At 41.3% G+C, this 21610-nt stretch overlaps 1 protein-coding gene across 4 annotated transcripts in view; it reads left to right on the forward strand.

The window, feature by feature from the left end:
- SLC5A11 (solute carrier family 5 member 11) overlaps window positions 1-21610 on the forward strand; it is a 55417-nt gene that overhangs the window by 16616 nt on the left and 17191 nt on the right. For 3 of the 4 annotated variants that reach the window (XM_024560454.3, XM_045195534.2, XM_045195533.2), the window contains 7 exons: window positions 1658-1729; window positions 5562-5666; window positions 6915-6974; window positions 12563-12667; window positions 13807-13912; window positions 16579-16659; window positions 20733-20938. In XM_024560454.3, coding sequence (XP_024416222.1) covers window positions 1658-1729; window positions 5562-5666; window positions 6915-6974; window positions 12563-12667; window positions 13807-13912; window positions 16579-16659; window positions 20733-20938 — 735 coding nt within the window. The remainder of the gene's footprint in view (window positions 1-1657; window positions 1730-5561; window positions 5667-6914; window positions 6975-12562; window positions 12668-13806; window positions 13913-16578; window positions 16660-20732; window positions 20939-21610) is intronic. The other variant, XM_071221799.1, reaches the window with a different exon arrangement.

Raw genomic sequence — 21610 nt, forward strand, 5'->3', positions numbered from 1 at the left:
AGTGAACACTTTTTTTTCATATTTGAAATGAGATTTTATTTAATTGTTTTGGGCTTTCCAGGGATTCTAGTTGACTTTCTGTTTTCTTGTTTATCAAAAAATGACATGCTTTACTAATTTCTCAAATTAATGTTATTTCTACATATACAAACATTTTTCTTATTTAGGCACCATTTTGATTTTAACAGTTCAGAAGATTGATAATTAGAGGTCTTTCTTTTGTTTTTCAGCAGAAAAACTTTCTAGCACGAGATTTTGTTTTCTCTTACCTGTGTTACTTCTGCCTTCAAGGTCATGGTGGCAGGGTGTCACTGTTGTTGTGGGAGCCACTGCTTGGGTGATTAGGATGGGTGCCCCTACTGTGTCTGTGTCACAGGGCACTACCACCATGCTGGGGGATGTGCCTGGTTGGAGGGAGCCAGGTTCATGAGCCCACTGTGCTCTTACCAGTATGACTGCTGATACCACTGGGTCGCACTGAGAGGCTGTAGATGTGTCCCCACTGCTGCTACCAAGCTTCATCACTATCATGGAAGGGAGCCAGATTTTCAGGCCTGGACACTGCTTCTGCCCCCTTCATCCTCCCTCTGGCTGTAGTGGGGAGGATGTACTCTGACTTTTCCACTGCTTCCACATTAGTTGAGGCCATGGGCTTAGCTGCAACAGCCAGGGGAATTGCATCCTCAGGCACCATCCTTGTCCTTCCTCCCATCCTACCTCCCTATGCATTCCAATACAACCACCTTCAGATGTGCCGATGTGTGGCTGTCTCAGGCATGCTAGCGTGTTAAGCAGAGGAACCTTTGTTAAATTAGAAATGTCCAACTAGTTATAGATTTAAAGGGACATACAAATGGGTCTTCTCACTTCACCATGATGCTGACATCACTCTGTAGTGTCTATTTTCTATAGGAAGATTACTTGCAGGGATGAAAAAATATAAAATCATGCCATGTCCCATCTAGTAAGAAACAGTCACACCCAGAGGCTTAGAGAAGTTAAACAACTTATTCAATATCACTCAAATTACTTAGTGGCCAAAATATCAAAACACCTTCAAGGCCAGGAAGCTTACTTCTTTTAAAAATGGCTTTGTAGACCAGCTAAAAACATGGGCTCCAAAATCAGGCTGAAGTAGGTTTGAATTCCTGTCCCTTATGCTATCTAGAAATGTGGCATTATATAAGAGACTTGACTGCTGAACCTCAGTTTTTTCATCTGTTAGACTGGCCTGGTGATCGCAACCTCATGGGAACTGGTAAGAATTAAAATGAGACAATGCTTTAAAATGCTTAGCATAATGCCTGACACTATGCTCGTATGACACTACACAAATGCTAACACTGAATAAATGATACATATTATGGGCTATTATAGATAAGCCATGGGTTTAAAACTCAGATGCCTAGGGACTCAGTAGGGTATCAGAAATGTGTGAAGCAGGGATGGGTAGAGGCTGTATTGACCTGATGAGTTTATGTCTCCTCTAAAAGCATTCAAATTAAAATCTTCTTTGTAACCATGGGTCAGACAAAATGTATTTGATATCTAAATCTGGTCCACTGGACTCTCAGTTTATAATTTGTGGCTTAGGCCATTTTGGGAAGGCCTCTGTTTGTTAATATTTTCCCTCATTCTCTTTTCTTCTTTGTTTTAGTCCACAGTGAAGACCAAAAGAGACACAGTGAAAGGCTACTTCCTAGCTGGAGGGGACATGATGTGGTGGCCAGTAAGTGTTCTTTGGTTCAATTGAAGTCACTTCTCAAAGAACTTTCAAGTGCTGATGTTCTGTCTAACCTTTGCTTTCTCAGGACTCTTTAGTTGCTTATTATGTGGAAGTCACAGTCTATATTAGAGAAGGCTTAGCTCCAACTCAAGTTTGTTTAATTAAAAAAAATTAATCAGCTCACCTAAGGAAAAAGTCTAGGGTTTTAGTTATGGCTGAATAGAGGGGCCCACGTCATATTATTAGGACCTGGCTTCCTCCTCTATTTATTCTTTATATTTATATCTATGTATCTATCTATATCTTTATCTATCTATCATCTATCTATCTATCTATCTATCCATCTATCTATCTATCATCTCTTCTTCTGGATGGGAGCTATTCCCAGACTCAACTTCATGTCAACAAGATGACAGACAGTGCTCTAAACCTTTCATCCTCAAGTTCCAGCCCAGCATGGGAAGAGCATCTGTTCCCAGGGATGTATCCCTGGAAAATATCTCATTTCTGATTATGTTCCATGCCTATCCCTCTGCCAATAACTGTGGCCAAGGTAGTTTGCTGTGCTGACGGGCTCAAGCCTGGGCCAAACACTCAGAGCTGGGGGAAGTTTAACCTCCCCTGAGGCATATATGATAAGAAATGTGTGGGGCTAAAGCCTTAAGAAAAATTGGAGGCTGTTACTATGTTTTGTTTTCAAATAGATCTAAAGGCATTTCCGAACATATCACACGTGCCCACAGGCCTGTACTTAGTGGACCTTGGGAAGGTGGTCAAGGATAATACTTTTATTTATGATATCCTAAAATAGGGTTAAATCTTTGAAGTAAGAAGAGGGAGGGCCTCCCCCATTTGCACTGAGTCTAAAAGATGCAGAGTTTAAGATGCAGAGAGATAACAGGTATCTGAGCTTCCAGTCAGAACAGGATTGAAGCTCCTTTCAGTTCCATTTCTCTTAGAATTGTCAGTATTTTTCCCTTCCTGAAGTTCCCTGGGAAACCCCACTTGCAAGACTTGTCCTTATTTGCCCTGAAGCAGTGACCCCCCAGTGTAAGCAGCCTTTCCCCACAGATATTTGTCAAAAACAATCAGTGGCAGTTGGTTACCATTGCTGCTGCCTGAGGCAACAATAACATTTGGGCAATACAATGGGGCTAACCAAGGCACTTAAAAGGAAAGCTGGATAGAGAGATATTTATACAGTATTTTGAAAAGCTCTGACATATTCCTGGGAATATAGAAGGTCATATGTGTATGCAGGGCTGTGCACATGCTTAGAATAAGCCCTAAGCTCTCACCCCCAGCTGACCTTGAGGCCCTGCATAAACAGGAAGTGAAGACTAGGACAGAATTGTAAACATCCAAGCTGAGGGTTGAAAGCATACCCTGACATGCACACGAAGCTCCTTGGCAAAAACTGGTAGACTTACTGCTTTCAGCTATTAAAGGAAATTTCTGTCTAGTTATTAGCTGGCCACTAAACTAAGTGGAAAGATACTTTAGTGACCACACATGACAAAAAAATACAGACTTGATAGACTTCATAGAAAGTCTCTAAGCAAATAAACAGCAGGAGAATAAGCAACAACAACAAATTGCAAAAACGATCAACCCTGGTGAGTGTGGATCAATCAAATTTCTACAGATGCCACATGATATTATTTTAAATGTCCACTTTTAACAAAAAATTATGTCATTCAAAGAAATAAAAAAGTGGTCTATGTACCTGAAGAAGAGCAGTCAATAGAAAGTGTCCCTGAAGAAGCCCAAATGTTGGATTTACTGGATGAAGACAACAGTCCTTCACAAACTCTTCTCAAGAATATAAGTGAACACTCTCTGATTCATTTTGTGAGTTACATATTATGCTGGTACCAAAATCAAACAGATACTGCAAGAGAAAACTATAGAAAAATACCTTTTATGAATATAGATTAAAAAGTCCTCACAAACCAGGTCAGCAGTATATATAAAGTATTATACACTATTCCATGAGAGAGTTATCCTAGGAATGCAAGGTTGGTTTAACATATGAAAATGCTGATTAACACAATACACCATATTACATAACAATGAAGGACAAAACTATGTGATCATCTCAATACATGCAGAAAAATGTTTGATAAAATCTAACACCCCTATATGAGTAAAAAAACTCAGCAAACTAGAAACAGAAAGCTTTTAACCTGACAAGTGGCATTTACAAAAAACCTCACATTTAACATTATACTTAATGATAAAAGACTAAAACCTTTCCCCCAAGATAAAGAACAAGACAGTGATGTCCCCTCTTGCCATTTTTACTCAACATTTTACTGGAACCTCTAGCCAGGGGAACTCACAAGAAAAATAAGTAAAAACCATCATTATTGAAGAGAAACAAATAAAGCTATCTTTATTTGCTGATGTCATGATCTTGAAAATAGAAAATCCTGACTGACTCAGAAAAACTACCATAGCTAATAAATGAGTTCAGTAAGTGCAGAATATAAGATCAATATAAAAATCAATATAAAAGGTCAACTTTTTAAATATTAGCAATAAAAAATTTAAATATAAAATTAAGAAAATTCCATTTATGATTGTATCAAAAGAGTAAAATACTTAGTAAATTTTACAAAAGAAGTGTAACATATACAATGAAAACATTGGAAATACTCAAAGAAGGACTAAAAACATTGGGAACACAACCTGTGTTCATTGATCTGAAGATTTAATACTGTTAGGAGAGTAATACTTCTCAACATGATCAACAGATTCAACACAGTCCTTATCAAAATTCCAGCTGCTTATTTGTTGCAGAAGTTGACAAGCATGTCCTAAAATTTATATGAAAATGCAGAGACCCAGAATAGTCAAAACAACCTTGAACAAAAACAAAGTTGGAGGATTCACATCTCCTGATTTCAAAACTTACTACAAAGTGACCATAATCAAAAAAATGTGTTACTGGCATATGGATAGATAAATGGAATAGAATTGGATGAAAACCAGAGACTAGAAAGTCAACAGGAGTAACAAGAGCCCTCTCAGACAGTTCTGTCCCCCTCTCCCTCTTACCCCTGTCCCCTCTCTATTTCTACTCTGTATCTCCACTCCTCTTTTGCTTGTTGCTCACCTGGTCTGCTTCTCCCTGAATCTCTCCAACATGCTTCTTTCTCTCAGCAAAATGGCAGTGATGAGTACATTACTGAATATTCCACCTCCCCACCCCCCACCCACCACCCCCCTGCTACACACAACCCTTCCTGAGTTATATACCTTTAGTCTAAGGGACAAACAGAGATGGTGTTCAAATTCCCAGGAGAGAAAATGCCACTGGCCCACCTTGGGCCAGGAACCCAGGCTTATCTTGTCCAATCAACTGAGACCAGGGTCCTGGGATCAATTTCTATAAGTACAGTCTTACAGGAATTGGGGTCGAGTACCAGAAGGGGGGCTTTCTATTTTGCTAAGATAGAAGCAAATCTGGGAATAACACAAGCCTCCTGATTCTCATCATGAAGCACTTTGTACAATACCTATCATCCTTCCTTCCAGGCATGCCACATGCAGTTGTTCAAGTTGTGCACTGCACAACCCTAGCACAATTCACTTTTGGGCAACACAGATATGCACATTTATTATGCTAACTTATGATAACTGAAAGTAAAAGAGTCCTGGGGAAGGAGAGTCTTTTCTAACCTGAAAAAAAAGTTCCAGATAACCTAAAATAGCCCTGTCTTCTCCACATCTCCTTTTGCCTTCGTCCCTTTGGAGTGTGGGAAGAACTGGGGGTGGAGAGGTAGTACCCCAGACCTTGGTTCCAAGATATGACCTGTCTCTCTCCCCACAGGTGGGTGCATCCTTGTTTGCCAGCAACATAGGAAGTGGACATTTTGTAGGCCTGGCAGGGTCAGGTGCTGCTGCAGGGGTTTCTGTAGCTGCTTATGAGTTTAATGTGAGTATTGCACCACAGAGCGGACAGCCCACTCTCTACCTAAGAGACAGATCCCAGGCGACAGTTGTGTGAATGCCTTGCACTTCTAAAAATAGAGTGGTAGTTTATGAAAAGATGAACAAGAAGCATAAAGGCACCCTGGTCAGCAAAAATCAGTTTGATCTACAAGTCTGCTTGATGGGGCCCATAAGGACTGGAGGTTGTTTCTGTGGATTAGATACCAATTGGCCGTCACAAAAATATGTGGTTCAGTGGCTGATAACCTTTTTGCCACTCCACAGATACCCAGAGAGATAGGACATACTCCCTGTGTAGCAGGTCTCATTCATGATATGATTTTCAGTGGGGGAGAGGATGTACTTATTAAAGTGACCTTCGTGTTTATAATAAGTAACTTTTTAGTGTTTACTCTGTGCCACTGACTTAAGTACTTTACATACATTATTATATTATAGAATTCGGTTACGGACTAGAACCAGACTGCCTGGGTTTACATCCTGGCTGCAACACTTAACAAGTTTGTAATCTTGAATAAGTGACTTAACGTCTCTGAGTCTCACGTATAAATAGGAGTGATAATAATAGTACCTGCCACATGGAGGATTAAATGAATAAATGCTTGTGAAAAGTGCAAAGGAGTGCCTGGTATATAGTAAGTGCTTAGCAAACATCATCTCACTGATTTCCTTGCAACAACACAGTGAGGCTCTGCTGTTCCCATTTCACAGGTGAAAAACATGGGCCTCAGAGACCTGTATGAATCCGAGCACCACCAGCCTACCTGACCTCATAGCCCTGTTTTTTAAAAAATATTTTTATTTATTGATTTGAAAGAGAGAGAGGGATTTGTTGTTCCACTTATTTATTCATGCATTGGTTGTGCCCTGACTGGTGATCGAACCTGCAACCTTGGTGTGTCAGGACAATGCTACAACCAACTGAGCTACCCCCAGCTCTGTTTTAACCAAGGAGGGGAGGAAATACACTTGGATAAAGGGGGATGATGTGAGGTTTATGAGACACTGTGCTAGGATTCACAAAAAAGCGTCTATTTCCACTTGTCCCTACTTCATCCCCTTCTCCCATTTAAACATGGAAATATGATGGTCCAAGGAAGGTGAGCTACTCAGCAAGTAAGAGACTGATGCAGAGGTGCAGGCTGACCATGTTACCTCAGGGTGCAGAGGAAATCCAGGTGGACACTTAGCCGTGGATGAAAGCCGAGTCCTGACTCTGTTTTCTCTGCAGGGCTTATTTTCTGTGCTGATATTGGCCTGGATCTTCCTCCCCATCTATATTTCTGGTCAGGTGAGTCTGAGGGGCATTGGGTACACTGGAATGAGGAGTCCTTTGGGAAGGGACAAGCCTGCATTCCCTCCTTCCCTCCCTCCAGAATCCTTCCCTCTGAATGTGGACATCCAATGGACAAGTACCTAAGAGGTCCTAGCATTGGAGAGTGGCAATGTACAGGTGAAAAAATTAGGAAACGTCCTTTAGCAGTCCCCACCTAGTAATGGACGTCAGAGATACATATGGGGCTTTCAGAGACTGGAAGAAATGTGGGCTCAAAAATATTTTTTTAAGCCAAAACACAAATATAAAACTTGCAGTGTCTAATAAATGTTTAAGCCATAACATTACTACTTTTAAGTTAAAAAAAATCCAATGTAGTGTTTTTTTCCTCCTTTTTATGCAAAACTATAATAATTGAGTTATTTCTGGCTGATATGAAATATCTTAATTTTTATTACCAAATAATGCTTCTTTAGAACTTTTGAAAGAGTACTTTTAAATGTCATTCCTGATCTTATCGACAACTTCCTGTCACTTGTTCTGTTTTAGATGTTCTACCATACACAGCAAGATCATACAATATCAGTATTGTTAATGAAGCAATAACTGATTTTTTGTTTTCTATTATGAAAATTTAAAAATACATAAAATAGCAAAAACTGTTTCATGATGAGAGATATCACTTAAAATCATTTTGAGTCAGAAGCAGTGTACTCCATGTGAAGGGCAGTGATGTGGGGATAAATAATCTCACTTGGAGATAATACTGAGTCCAAACAAGCGAGGCCTTTGGTAAGGGTGGGGCTTGGGTCTGCCCACTTTGCCTGTGACTAGCTCCTGCATAGACAAAATATCTGGGGTGTAACAGCACTGGATGGAACACAAGGGTCTCTGGGCCAAAGCATTGGTATGTATTTATTGAGCATCTACTATGGGAAGGCATCAAGGATGGTGGAGATACAAGTTAGTTCACCGGTAGGGTGGCCAGGCATTCTCAGGTGATGGTTTTCTCTTTCTATGGCGAGTAGAAGATCATGTCATCTGCTGAGAGTGAGGAAGGAGCTCACGTGGCTGAAGGTTGAGAAGAGGCACAGAGGCTGGAGATAACTGCTGTAGCTGTTTGTGATAGAAACCCAGGGAACAACCACGTGTCTACCAGCAGGGGCTGGCATCCATAGAAATGTCATGCCGAGAAAGCTACAAAGCTACCCAGTTCATTTTTATTGGGAAATAAAGTGAGCACACAAAAGAGTGATAAAACACAAGTGAACAGCTTCACAAACAATTGTAAAATGAACACCTACATCAAGATATAAGATGTCGCAGTCTACCCATGTGCCTTCAGGAGCTCTCAACACCTCCATATCCCTGACATTCATCACACATCCTTGCTTTTTGTTACATTTTTAATTATGCATAACTAAACAGTATGGCTTAATTTTACTTTTTAAACCTATATATGTAAATGGAATCAGGGTAACATGTTGTTTCATTGCACGTAGCTAATGTGATCATTTTCATTGCTATGGAGTGTTATGTAGGATAATGACACCCAATGTATTTTTCCATTTTTAATGTTTGGCTGTGATGGAAATGCTGCTATGAAACGAACCTTTGTATACAAGTGTCCTGATGGGCACAAACATGTGTTTATGGAGAGATATCTGTGGGTGGAACTCCTGGTCATTGGCTATGTTTATCTGGCTTGACTAGATACTGCTGAACTTTCTCCCAGAGCAGTTCTATCAACTGATCCTCCTGCTTGCAGTGTATGCAAATTCCCTGGGCTCCGTTCTTCCACATCCTTGCCATCACTTGATATTTTCTTGCTAATCTGGTGGGTGTATAGTAGTGTCTCACTGTGTTTTCAATCACTAATTCTGTTTATATATTTTCTGACCATTTGAATTTCCTTCTTTGGGAAGTAACTTGTTTAGGAGCTTTGCCAACTTTTCTATTAGGCCATATAGCTTCTTATTGATTTGTAGAAGTTCTTCATTTATTCTGGAAACAAGTCGTGAAGGTGGTTATATGTGTTGCAAATATCTTTTTTTTTTCTTTTTCAGTTTGCCTTTTCATTTCTTAATGAAATGAAAAGGTGTTTTCATAAACAGATCCCAATTGCAATTTTGTCACATTTTTCCCCCTTTCCTGTTTTATTTGGTTTGTCTCAAAAAAAATCTTTTCCTATTCCAGGTCATAAAGAAATTTGTCTATATTATCTTCTAGAACTTTTCACTTTTAAGTCAATTATCCACCTAGAATGGATTTCTGTCAGTCATATTTTGAGAATAGGATAATGCTAATACAACCCATCAAGAAAATTACAGACCAATTTTACTTATGAATATGAAAAATAAACTATACTCTGTCCACAGCATCTTTCATCATTTTATTCATTTTACTCATTCGCTGAAGAAGTGTTTGTTGAGTTGAATACCAGCTGTGTGTCAGTTCCTGACAGTCTGTCATCTCACCAGACCCTTATGATCTTTTTCTTCTTGCTGGGAAAATTTCCTTCCCTTCATAGTACAGCTAACTTCTATTCATCTTCCAAATCCTCCTTGATACAACAGTTTTTCCAGAAAGCGCTTCAGGACCTCCTTTCCATTGTATTTGCCATAGTTGCTGTTTTTCATTTTCTTATGTTATTATAAATTAAAATGTATCTGCCACTAGACAAGGGTTTCTTAGCCTCAGCAGTAGGGACATGCTGGGCTGGCAGATCTTTGCTGTGTGTGTTTGTGTAGGGGCTGTCCCTTGTACCCTGGTCTCTACCCACTAGATGCCAGTAGCATCCCTCAGACTGTGGCCGCTGAGATGTCTACAGACATTGTAAATGTTCCTCGTGAAGGTACAAATCTTTCTTGGCTGACAGCCACCTCATTGGACAGTGTGTCTCTCCCATTGGACTGTAACAGCGATTTTCAACCAGACTGCCTCAAGAATTTTAAAAATGTGCAATACCTGACCTCTTTTCTCTGAGACTGTCAAATAAAAAAGTGACAATAGTCGATGCAACAGTAGTCATCCGGTGTGAATGAACTACCTATTTTTCTTGTCAGAATGTGTGTGTGTGTATACATATACATATATATGTAGATATATAAAATATTTTTGGTGTGCCGCAAAATTTTAGTAATTAGTTTGTGTACCATGAGATGAAAAAGGTTGAAAATCACTGGACTGTAAAGTCCAGGAAGGCAGGAACCATCTCATTTCTCCCAGTGTCTGGCCCATAGTAGATGTGCAATAAATAATTGTAGAAATGAGTCAATAGCAGGGTCTTACATGAATTCAGAAAAAAAGTGAAATGAGGAATGAGCTGATGCCCAAAAGAAGAGGCACCAATTAAGGACTGGAAGTCCTGGCCAAATCCCAAAGCAGGGCTCATCAAAGTTAGCAAATGCGAGAGCTGCACTGATGAAAACTTGGGGTTTCAGAGGTGAATGGGGGACTGGAAGTGACAAGATTCAGGTGTTGGTGAGAGAAACAGGTGGCTGAGGGGAGACAACCAACTGTTGCTGGGGCTGAGCAAAGTAGGATACTATGCAGGGTGTGGCATGTGGGGCTCTCTGCACTGTCTTTGAAGTTGCTTCCAGACTGGGGAACCATCTGGAAAGAAAGGAAGCAGGTGTTGAAGCTGGGATCCCCACTGAGTGCTGGGCAGGGCTTCAAGGACACATGGGAGTAGGGGTGTGGCTTTTTGAGGAAGAGTGAGGGGCTTTATATGAGGATGGTAGGTCCAATCTGGATGTGGTAGGGGAAATGCAGAGATGCTGCAGTCCCCTTGCTGCCTTCCTCCCCCAGGAGATAAGGAGGGTGTGAGGGAGGGAGGAGCTACCAGCATCGAGGTCCTCAGGAGCTAGGTTGGTCATCTAGGACAGCTGTCACTTATTGTTTCCTGTTATCATTCACCCTACAACTACCAGAGGGTGGTTCCCCCTCTATGAACAGCCTTGTCTCTGCCTCTGTCTTGTCTCTCACAACCTTACTGACTGGCAAACTACCTTCTTGGGTACTTTACAATAAGCAGCCTAGGCTCTGCCTCCCATCTGTCAGCGGGCTTCACGTTTCTCTCCGGAGTTTGATTTCCAGATACCAATGTTGCTCACCTTCTGAGACTTCCATCCCTCCTTCCTTTCTTAGCTGATTAGAAACTTCCTGAGTGTAGAGGCTGTGCTGCTGTCCCTAGATTGAAACAAAGGTCGATGGATAATAAAGGTGGCTGGCCACACAAGACCAGCTGGCGGTTTTCCTTCACAGATGACAGAATGAACCCACTTACCTGAGTGGACTGAAGCCCTCACGTGCTCTCTATAATTAGCTCTCATACACATCACCAAGACTGTGTTCATTCTACGTGGTTTGATCGAGTTTCTCTGTGTGTTACTCCCTGATAGTGTCAGAGTTCAGAATAACGTTCTTCTGAAAAATCCCAGTTGTGTTGGCCTTGTAGCAGATCTGAGGGTCAAGGCAAGACGTTAATGAGGGTCAGAATCCCAAATGGCCTTTTTGGGGGAAAGGAAAAGAGAAGCTTTTACTTTTTTTTTTCTTTTAAAATGTCCATGTATTCCTGGAGTTCATCTTTGTGAATATTTTAGTATGAAGAAAATATCAAACACACATCGAAATTGAAATAATTTTATGCTGAACGTAACCCCTTATAGTCTTGAACATCCAGATCCTACCATTATGATTTGCTGTTCTTGTATCAAGCCTGGGCAGCTAGTCTCCCAATCTCCCTCCCCATCTTCTTCTGCCTTCACAGTCTGACATTGGAATGGAGGGTTTGCCATTGTCAAGGTCGGGCACCCATTTGTCTCCTCCCTGAGTTAGATTAGTGCAACACCCTGGAGGAAGAGCTGCAAACATTTCTACAAATACCATCTTTACTCTGTCCTTTTCCTTCCAAGATCTAGCAGCTTGTGGAAGAACTATTGTTGGCTCGATGTCCCAGAAGCTAGATATGACATTTTTCAACCCCAAGTCTGAGACTGCAGTGGGAATGAGGAGATGGGGAAAGGACATGCCAAACCTCAAGAAAAGTGTTGACCAAATAATGGTTCTCAGCAACATGGCTCAGACCTTGGGGTGTCCCATATGGTAGTGACACCTGGCTTCAGACCGCCTACCCTAGGGTATAAGGGAGCATCTCTAATTCAGTGCCTCCCTGGTGAAGAAGGATTGTTTCATTAGTCATGTGTTTATTTTTGCTGATTCTCATAAATTTAGGATCTCTTTTTCATTTATAGTGCAGATTTGAAATTTCCTTTTTAGATCAACTTATTTACATAAAAATATGAGTTGGTTGAAAGGGAACATTATCAATTAATAATAGTGAATATGGCAAAAATTGGGATGGGGGTACACAAATGCCTCACATTTGGGACATAAGAGAGTTGGGTACATACCCTTGCACAGAATGCCAATTCCTCCACACCCCACCTCTTTGCTCCCATTTTCTTCTGCCTTATTTAAGTCCTCTATTGAGAATCCCTCCAGGCACATGCTTTTGAGTTGGGGAGAGTGGGAGAGGGCTGGTGTCATGAGGCCATGTGCCCAGAGTTGGTGGGTGGTGAAAGCTCAGCTCTGGCCCTCAGGTCACCACGATGCCAGAATACCTCAGAAAACGCTTTGGTGGCAACAGGATCCCCATCATCCTGGCTGTGCTCTACCTGTTTATCTACATCTTCACCAAGATCTCGGTAAGGTGAGAAGGTTGGTGACAGCCCCCTGCTAGGGTGCCTCTGTCCCATGCACTTTCTCCAGGCTTCAGGGAGGTTAGAGGAAGATGGGAGGGGTAGGGGGAAGGGAAGCATGGGCAGAGGAAGTCAGGAGAAAGGGTAGAGGGAAAAACTCCTCCCCCTATCCTGCCAAAGCTTCTTTGGCAACATCTCAGGATGGTGCAGGTCACTGACTGGGACTCCCAAGAGACCTTGGATGGGACTTTGATCTGCCTCCTGAGATAGGCAGTGATCAGCTATTAATCAGATGTGCTGATGGCCCATGAGCCTGCCCTACCCTGACCTTTGGATGGGCAGAGCTCCTGGAAAGTGACCAAGAGCAGAGGCACTGCAGTCTCCAGGCACATGCTGCTCAGCCAGGCCAACTCACATGGATGCTGTCATCTTATCTAGCTGGAGCTGGGAGAGCTCGTCCTATGTGAGGGGGTGAGAGGGGCAAAGGAGTCCCATTTGATCTAAACAGGAACTGGCTCTACACCTGGGGAAGCCTTCACAAAGGCAGTTACATCAGTGGAGGAGTTTAGAGAAAGGAATTGGCATTCCAAAAAGATGGGCTAGAAACAGCAAAAGCATGGAGACATAGATGAACATGATTTGTTAGGGAAACAGGGAGTATTTTGGAATGCCTGGAAGACTGGTAATAGGAAGTGAATAAAGGAAATGAGAGCAAGTGGCAGGTAAATCATTCCAGGCCTGGGATGCAACCCTAACTGATTTATTTAGACCATCATTGAGGTGTTAGAGAGCCACTGAAGAGCTTAACTGGGGAGAAGGAGGAGATGACCATGATGGTTTCTGATTAGGTGCACTGTGGAGGAGGGGGTGGAAGAAGACCAAGAGTAGAAACGGGAAGACCACTGAGGAGATTGTTGTATTAGCCCAGGGAAGAGGTCACAAATGTAATTGACCACATGGCTTCAGTTTGAGACCCAAAATCTGGCAGCAGATGGATGAAAGAACAACGCTATATGATTCTTCTGTGCTTTCCAGAGTCTGGGTTGGGGCCTGAATCCAGGCTAGGGGAACCTGTGCTGCACATGTCCATCCATCCATCCATCTATCCATCCACCCATCCATCCACCCATTTCATGTTTCTACAGGTGGACATGTATGCGGGTGCCATCTTTATTCAGCAGTCTTTGAAATTGGATCTGTACCTGGCCATAGCTGGGCTGTTGGTCATCACAGCTGTATACACTGTTGCAGGTATGACTGAATAAGGGGTGATTCTGGGAGGGGTAGTGTTCAAGGACTGTGGGCCACCCCACCTCTTCCTGGCTCATCTTCTGGTGTTCCACTCTGTTGACCTCATTAAACTTCACTTCATTATCCCAAATAATATGATTTCTTTTGGCTGCTGTCCTAATGAAGAGGGTTGCCTGATAAGATAGAGGATTTAAAAATGCACTACAACTGCATCAAGCTGTTTTTCATTTATGCAATACCTATTTATTGAGAACCTACTAAGTACTGAGTATGTGTATTCACATGCACTGAACAAAACCAGGTCATAAACTACTAGAGCCTGAGGCTAGGCAGCCTCATCTGTCCCCCTCAGACTTGCATCCTAGAACAGTGACTGGCATAGAGCAGAGCCTTGACCAGTATCTGGTTTTGAATATACCCTCTCATCTTCTCCTCCTTTCATTGATATAATAGAGTTCATTCCATATATATATGTGTGTGTATTCCATACACATATTCCATATACACATACACACACACACACATATATATGGAATGAACTCTATTATATGGAATGAATATATATATATATATATATATATATATATATATATATATATTTCATGATGTCTGGAATGTATATATATTCCAGACATCATGCTAGGAAGGAGGGTGAAGTGGTAAACAGACAAAATCTTTGCCCCAAAAGAACTTATGTGCTAGTGAGGATGGGAGACAGCAAACAAGATAACTGATAAACAATGTCAGAGTGTATTATTATAACCGAGCAAGTGCTATGAAGGAAAATTCAGCAGCATAAGATGGAGAGAAATGGGAGAAGGATATTTTTTTTTACATCGAATATTCAGCTAAGGTGATATTTGAACCAGACTTAAGTGATTAAGGAAACACCCATGAGAAGTTTAGGGGAAGAGAATTCCAGGCAGAAGGAAAGACAAGCATAAAGGCTCTGAGATGAGAACATGGTTTGCTTGCTTGAGGCACAACAAGGGGGGTTGATGTGGCTGAAGCTGAGCAAGCAGATGGTTCCGGTTGTGTCCTGCCCACCTGCAGGGGTATACTTCACACAAACTAGGGTGAGAGTGGCCACCCCGGCACCATGCTGAGTAGGAGAAGCAATGAAACAAAGGGCTGGCACCTGGGCCTAGAAGGACATAAATCGAGCTTGGGTTGATGTCTAAGTGCCATGGAACGCCGCTGGGGGCTCCAAACAGAAAAGCGACCAAATCTAACGAATGCAAAGGTCTCCGATACTGAAAGATCTTGGCTGATTTTTTAGCACTAAGAGAAACTCTGTGCCTGGAACCCAGAGGAAGGGAAGGGCCAGTCACAGCTGCCAATTTACCTTCATGTTTCCCTGTTTGGGGGTCTGTTCCCCCATTAGACTGTAAGCTCTGTGAAGACAGGGGACATGCTATTGTCCTGTTTGCCTCTTATTGTACCATGTAAAACTCCATGGGAGCACTCACCAGATGTTAGTGAATATCCAATAAAATACTAAACACAGTGTCAGGCACATGATAATGCTCCATAAGTGTTAGTGTAGAAATGATGGTGGATTTCAGTGGTAACAAATCTTCAGGATCTCACCACATTCATGCAGATTAATTGCATGGGAGGACAGCAGGGAACTGGGGCTGGAAGGTAGGCCAGCCCTCTCCCCACTTGGGACAAGGCCTTGTTCTTGTTAGCAAGGAAGGAGAGGCACAGAACACCACACCCACGGGCATGGCTTTTCATGGGGCAGTAACCTTGCCCAGCAGTAAACATGTTTCTATCAGATGTGTCCCCTCCCTTTGGGGAAGAAGTGGGGAAGGCAAGGTAGGGAAAAGACTGGAAAAATTGCTCTGTCCAGAATTATTACAAAGATTTTTCTAGGTGGCCAAACCAACCACAACTCCCTGAGGCCAACCACCATGACCCTGTTCAGGAAGCCTGTTAGGGCTCTGAAGCCCTCACATTCTTTTTCCAATGTTAAAAACAAAGGTATTCAGAGCCTGGGGACTGTGGCCTAAGCATCACTTCCTATATCACTCAGAAATTACTGTGTAACAACCACGGACAAATCTAGGGACTTAAAACAACAAAGGTTCTTTGTTGTTCACCATTCACTTCACAGATTGTCTGCTTCTGGTGGTTCTGCTGGTCTCACCTGGTTCAGGTGAATTGTAGCCAGGCACCTGGCACAGATGTTGGAACAAGGTGGCCTCACTCACATGGCTAGCGGTTTGCTTGGGCTGTCAGCTGGGCTTTGCCTCCATGCAGACCACCATCCTCCACTAGGCCTGACTAGGTTTCTTAAAGAAGTGTGGTGGACCTCAGGGTAACAGCGGAGCAAAAACTGGAGCTGAAGGCCCCCTTGAGGCCTACACTTGAAGCTGCACAATATCACGTCCACCATGTTCTATTGGTCAGAGCCAGTCATTTGGCCAAGCCCATATTTGAGAGGTAGAGGAATCAACTTCACCTCAACACAGAAGGAGTAACAAAGTCACACTGCAAAATGGGCAAGTACAGGAGATATTGTGGCCATCTTTGCAGACAATTAACACTGAGAAATCTCCACAGTCAGGTCTTGACCTTTCAGGTTCCCTCTGTGACCCAGAGTAACTCCTCTCTATCAGAGCACCTGGCCCTCATGTCAGTACTTATCCCTCCCTCCCCAGGTGGCCTGGCTGCTGTGATCTACACTGATGCCCTGCAGACTGTGATCATGCTTATAGGAGCGCTCACCCTGATGGGCTACAGTAAGTGGGTGTCCGGTCACTTGGGTGGATGGCAGCACCTCCCTCAAGCAGGGACATCCGTTCTCACCACTGGGATCAGCAAACCCAGCTGTCAAAAGCTTACTCCTGGGGCTTTCCTGCTTGAGGCATGGTTACTTTAGCAGAAGGGGAGCTGTGCTTATCACAAAAACTTGCTGTGTTTTTAAAGTCAAAATTAATAGCTCTTTCTGTATTAAGATGGATAAATTATTAAATACATAAATAAAAGGGATATATATGTATATATTTTTATCATTTTACTCTTAGCCTATCTGTATTATATTTAAAGCAGATTTCTTGTAGACATCACATAGTTGTTTTTTAAATCTAATCTGATGATCTCTTTTTAATTCGTGTCTTTAGGTTAAATCCATTTATATCATTATTGATAGGATTAGATTAAAATCTACTATCTTGCCAGTTGCTTGTTTGTTCCATTTGTCCTCTGGTTCCATTTTTCTTCATTTACAGCTTATTTTAGTGCTGGCCCTAGGGGGTGCAATAATCCCCTCGGTCTTCTTCAGACTTCATTGCACCGCTTCACTACAGTGTTGCAGTTTCAGAACCTCACCATAGTGCACTCCCGGATCCTCCCTCTTGTGTTACATTTACTCATGTTATAAACCCCATTCACCGCTACAAGTTTTGCTTTAGACAGTCTACTATCTTCTACAGTGATTTAAAGAAAAAGAAAGAAGTCTTACATAATGTAAATTAATATAAACCTTCATTCTAACTATTTCTGAATATATTTCTCATAACGTGGGGCTTGTGGTAATGGACTCTCCATTTTGTTTGCCTGAAAACATCTCCATTTTTCCTTCATTGTTGAAAAATATTCTCACTGGGTATAATATTGTAAGTTACTTTTATTTCCAAGCACTTTAAAGATGTCGCTCTCCTGTTTTGTGGCTGGCATAGCTTTGGAGTGGTCTACTGCAATCCTTACCTTTACTCCTCTCAGTGTGACTTGGGCTCCGCCCTGCCCCCTTGACTGCCTTCAAGGCTTTTTCTTTATTTTCGACACTCAGCAGCTTGCATGTGATATGTCTAGATGGGAATATATGATTTTTCATATTTATCTTGGGATTCTCTAAGATTTGGGGAATTGTGGTTTAATTTTATTAATTTTTGATAATTTGGAGACACCAAATAAGAAACACTCAACAAAACTCAAGGATTATGGTTTGGGTTAAGAAAATTCAACTTTATATAATTTGTAAGTGGCACACATAAAACAAAGTATAGCATAAGGCAAAAAAACATTAAACAGAGGGGAAAGTCATTTTATTTTGAAAAATTGCAAATTTACAATGGAGATATAACCTTTGTGTATTAAATGACATAGCAGCAAGATACACAGAGCAAAAGAAATAGGAGAAATTGACAGAAACCAGAACAGTATGAAAATACTTCAACACATAACAGTACAAGAAACCAAAAAATAAAGTTTCAGGAGTTATAAATGGCATAAATGAGTAATTATTTTCAGAACAGTAAATATACATTTTCCCAGCATCATAGAACCATCTATGAAAATTAACTATTGAAAAATAACCAATTTTTACAAAAATACCTATGTAAACATTGTTCAGATGACATTATTTCGCCCATGTAAAAGAAAAATAAATAAATAAACTTATTAGAAAAAGTGTAAATTTAAAAAATCTAATTACTTAGAAATTTTAAAGCCATCTTCTAACTAATAGTGCTTGCTTCAAAGAGGAAATAAAATTGCAATTACATACTATTTAGAAATAACGATGAGAATGTTACATTTCACAGTCAACAAAGAAATCAAAAGCTGTAACCCTAGAAAAACAATTATATCCATGAATATGAAAGCCCAATTTAGTGAATTAGAAAAGAGAAAACTACAGGGTGAATTACTGCAATGTCTTTTTCTTTGAAAAAGACCATAAAACACAGTGGCAACTCAAGTCAAGGAAAAGAAAGACAAACAAGGCAGTATAATTAGGAATGAGAAAACAAACTAAATGCACAGAGAAAAAGATTTTAGGAGATAAGAATATAATATAAAAAGCTTTATGCTAATAAATATGAAAACTCATTTGAAATCCATGTTTTTCTAGAAGAGTCTAAATCATTTTTTAAAAAAAGTTTAATCCTCACCCGAGGATATATTTATTGATTTTAGAGAGAGAGGAAGGGGGAGAGAGAAAGAAAGAAAGAGAGAGAAGCATCGATCAGTTGTCCCCCGTATGCACCCCGACTGAGGATAGAATCCGCAAGCTTTTGGTGCATGGGACAACAGTCCAGCCAACTGAGCCACCTGAACAGGGATAAATTAATTACTAAATTTGACTTAGGAGAAAATAGGAAATCTTAATAGTCCAATAACAAAAGAAGAAATTATAACACTTGTTTAAAAAAAAAAAACCCTCAAAAAGGCAACCAAGAAACATGAAACACAATCCCATTAAAATCGGAGAAAGTGCTATTATTTAATGCAATGAAAATAAGATCCATAAGATTGAAAAAAAGAGACAAACTTATTATCATTTGCAGATGACATGCCTGACAACCTAAGGGGAAAAAAAGAGAACTTGAAAAACTGACCTAAAAAAGGAGGTTAATAAGGTGGTTGGAATCAGATTAATAGTCAAAATCACTCACTTTTCTTTACGCTAAGAGGACTTTGAATTCCACTGGTGCCCACTCAGAGTGTGGGGTGTGGACAGGCAGCATCAGCGTCCACCAGGAGCCTTTGAAAGGCAGCATTTCTGGCCCCACCCAGACCTGCCAGATCCAAGTCTGCATTTTATTGATTCTTGTGCACAATACAGTTTGTGAAGCTGTGCCTTCTCCATCCTCACTCACCCTCAGCTTTTCTACCTGCTATATATGCTAGGTGAAGTGCCCATGCTTTATACACTCAGATGGGTGGGTCCAATTATTGACAAAAGTTATTTTGTGTTGATTATTGTCAATTATTGACACCCCACCATCACTACCACAAATAATTTTTCAGAGAAAAAAAGTATGACAAAAACTTACCAGCACAGTAATTATTGTCCTATTAGCTATTTCTACCCAAGTGGTAAAAACAACCTCATATCATCTATACCAAAAAAAAAAAAAAAAGGCTTTCTAGAATGTAATCTAGTGAGAGCAACATTATTTGGGGGTAACACTGAATCCTTTCAATTAATGAAAAAAAGCAGATTCTAAATGACAGCAGTTCATTATTTTTTAGATGAGCTCACCTTTGGGCCAGACCCTGTGCGTTTCATGTGCAACGTCTCACTGAGCCCTCGCTCCAGCCCTGCGAGGCTGGTGTGCCATTATCCTCACTAGCAGACGAGGAATCTCAGCCTCAGAGATGGGAAGCCACTTGCTCAAGGTCACAAAATATGTGTGCCACTCTTGCGATACCATGAGTTGAGAGATGCTGAGAAGTTCAGAGATGAAAGAATGCGTCCTTAAGGCAAGGTTTTTTTTAACCCAGGGTTGTGGGCAGAATTCAGGGCATTTGTAAATCCTGTATGGGGAAAGAAAAAAAAAAACACCTCTATTTTCATAAATTTGTCACTGAAATTTAGCATTTTCCAATTATAAATGTAACAATAAGCCATGGAAATATTAGCCATATATGTAACTTTGATACCAAAGGATACCACAGATGTTTTTATCCAGGTATTCTTACAGTTGTTGCTGATGCATTGAAATCCTATTCATGTTCAGGGCTACTTTGAAATGAAATTATTAGACCTCCTGCTAGATTTTACTACTTAATGGGCAAGGAAAGGAATTACTAGGTCACGGTTGTTTTTATATTTTCATGATTGTCTTTAATATATTTGGTATTCTTTAAAATCCTACACATTTTGTGTTATGTGTTTAGCAATCTTATTCTGAGAAACATTTCATACTCACTACCAAGGGCATTAAAAAAAAAGTCGCTAAGAACATTTAAGGTACTAACTCTCCTTGGTAACTGTACTCTGAGTAGGGTTTCATGGTCTCCAACAATCCCATTACTGCTGGAGAGCCATCTGAGCTCTTGGCAGATTTGGGCTTCCTCTGATGTCTAGGTTTTGCTGCCGTTGGAGGGCTGGAAGGCCTGATGGAGAAGTATTTCTTGGCTTTGGCCACTAACCGTACTGAAAACAGCAGCTGTGGGCTTCCCCGAGAAGATGCCTTCCACATCTTCCGAGACCCACTGACATCTGACCTCCCGTGGCCCGGGATCCTATTTGGAATGTCCATCCCGTCTCTCTGGTACTGGTGCACAGATCAGGTATGGGAAGGGCAGCTGGCTGCACTAGCTCCCTCCAGGACACGCCCGGGAAAGTCTGGGGATGTTCTCTCTCCCACTGTTCTCTCATTTGCCTTTCTCCTCTCCACCCCCATCCTCCATAATGCCTTCCTCTCTACTGCTCTACATGCTATCTTACTTCTTGCTTGATTTATACAATTGCAACACTTAATCCAGTCTGCTAAATGTCTGGGAAGATCCAGTAAGCAGAAGAGACAAGACATTCTAAACAGAGGTTAAAAATACTTATTGGACAACCCTGGCTGGTGTGGCTCAGTGGATTGAGCTCCCGCCTGTGAACCAAAGGGTTGCTGATTCGATTCCCAGTCAGAGCACATGCCTGGATTGCAGGACAGGCCCTCAGTAGGGGGGTGCACGAGAGGCAAGCACATATTGCTGTTTCTCTCCTCTCCCTCTCTTCCCCTCTCTAAAAATAAATAAATAAAATCTTTTACAAAAAAAAAAAAAAAGAAACTCCTTACCGGACAAATGCTCATTGGACACTGTCTACGTACCAAGCACTCACAAATCATAAGTAAACAAATCAGACAGGGCTCCAGGGAGATACTGGAGCTCACCATCCTCCAGCTGGGATAGACAGACATAAATAAATAAATTACGTGCAATGTAAAAGGTGAGTGCAGATAGGCCTGG

The sequence above is a fragment of the Desmodus rotundus genome, chromosome 1 (genome assembly GCF_022682495.2).
Source record: "Desmodus rotundus isolate HL8 chromosome 1, HLdesRot8A.1, whole genome shotgun sequence".
Taxonomy (NCBI): domain Eukaryota; kingdom Metazoa; phylum Chordata; class Mammalia; order Chiroptera; family Phyllostomidae; genus Desmodus; species Desmodus rotundus.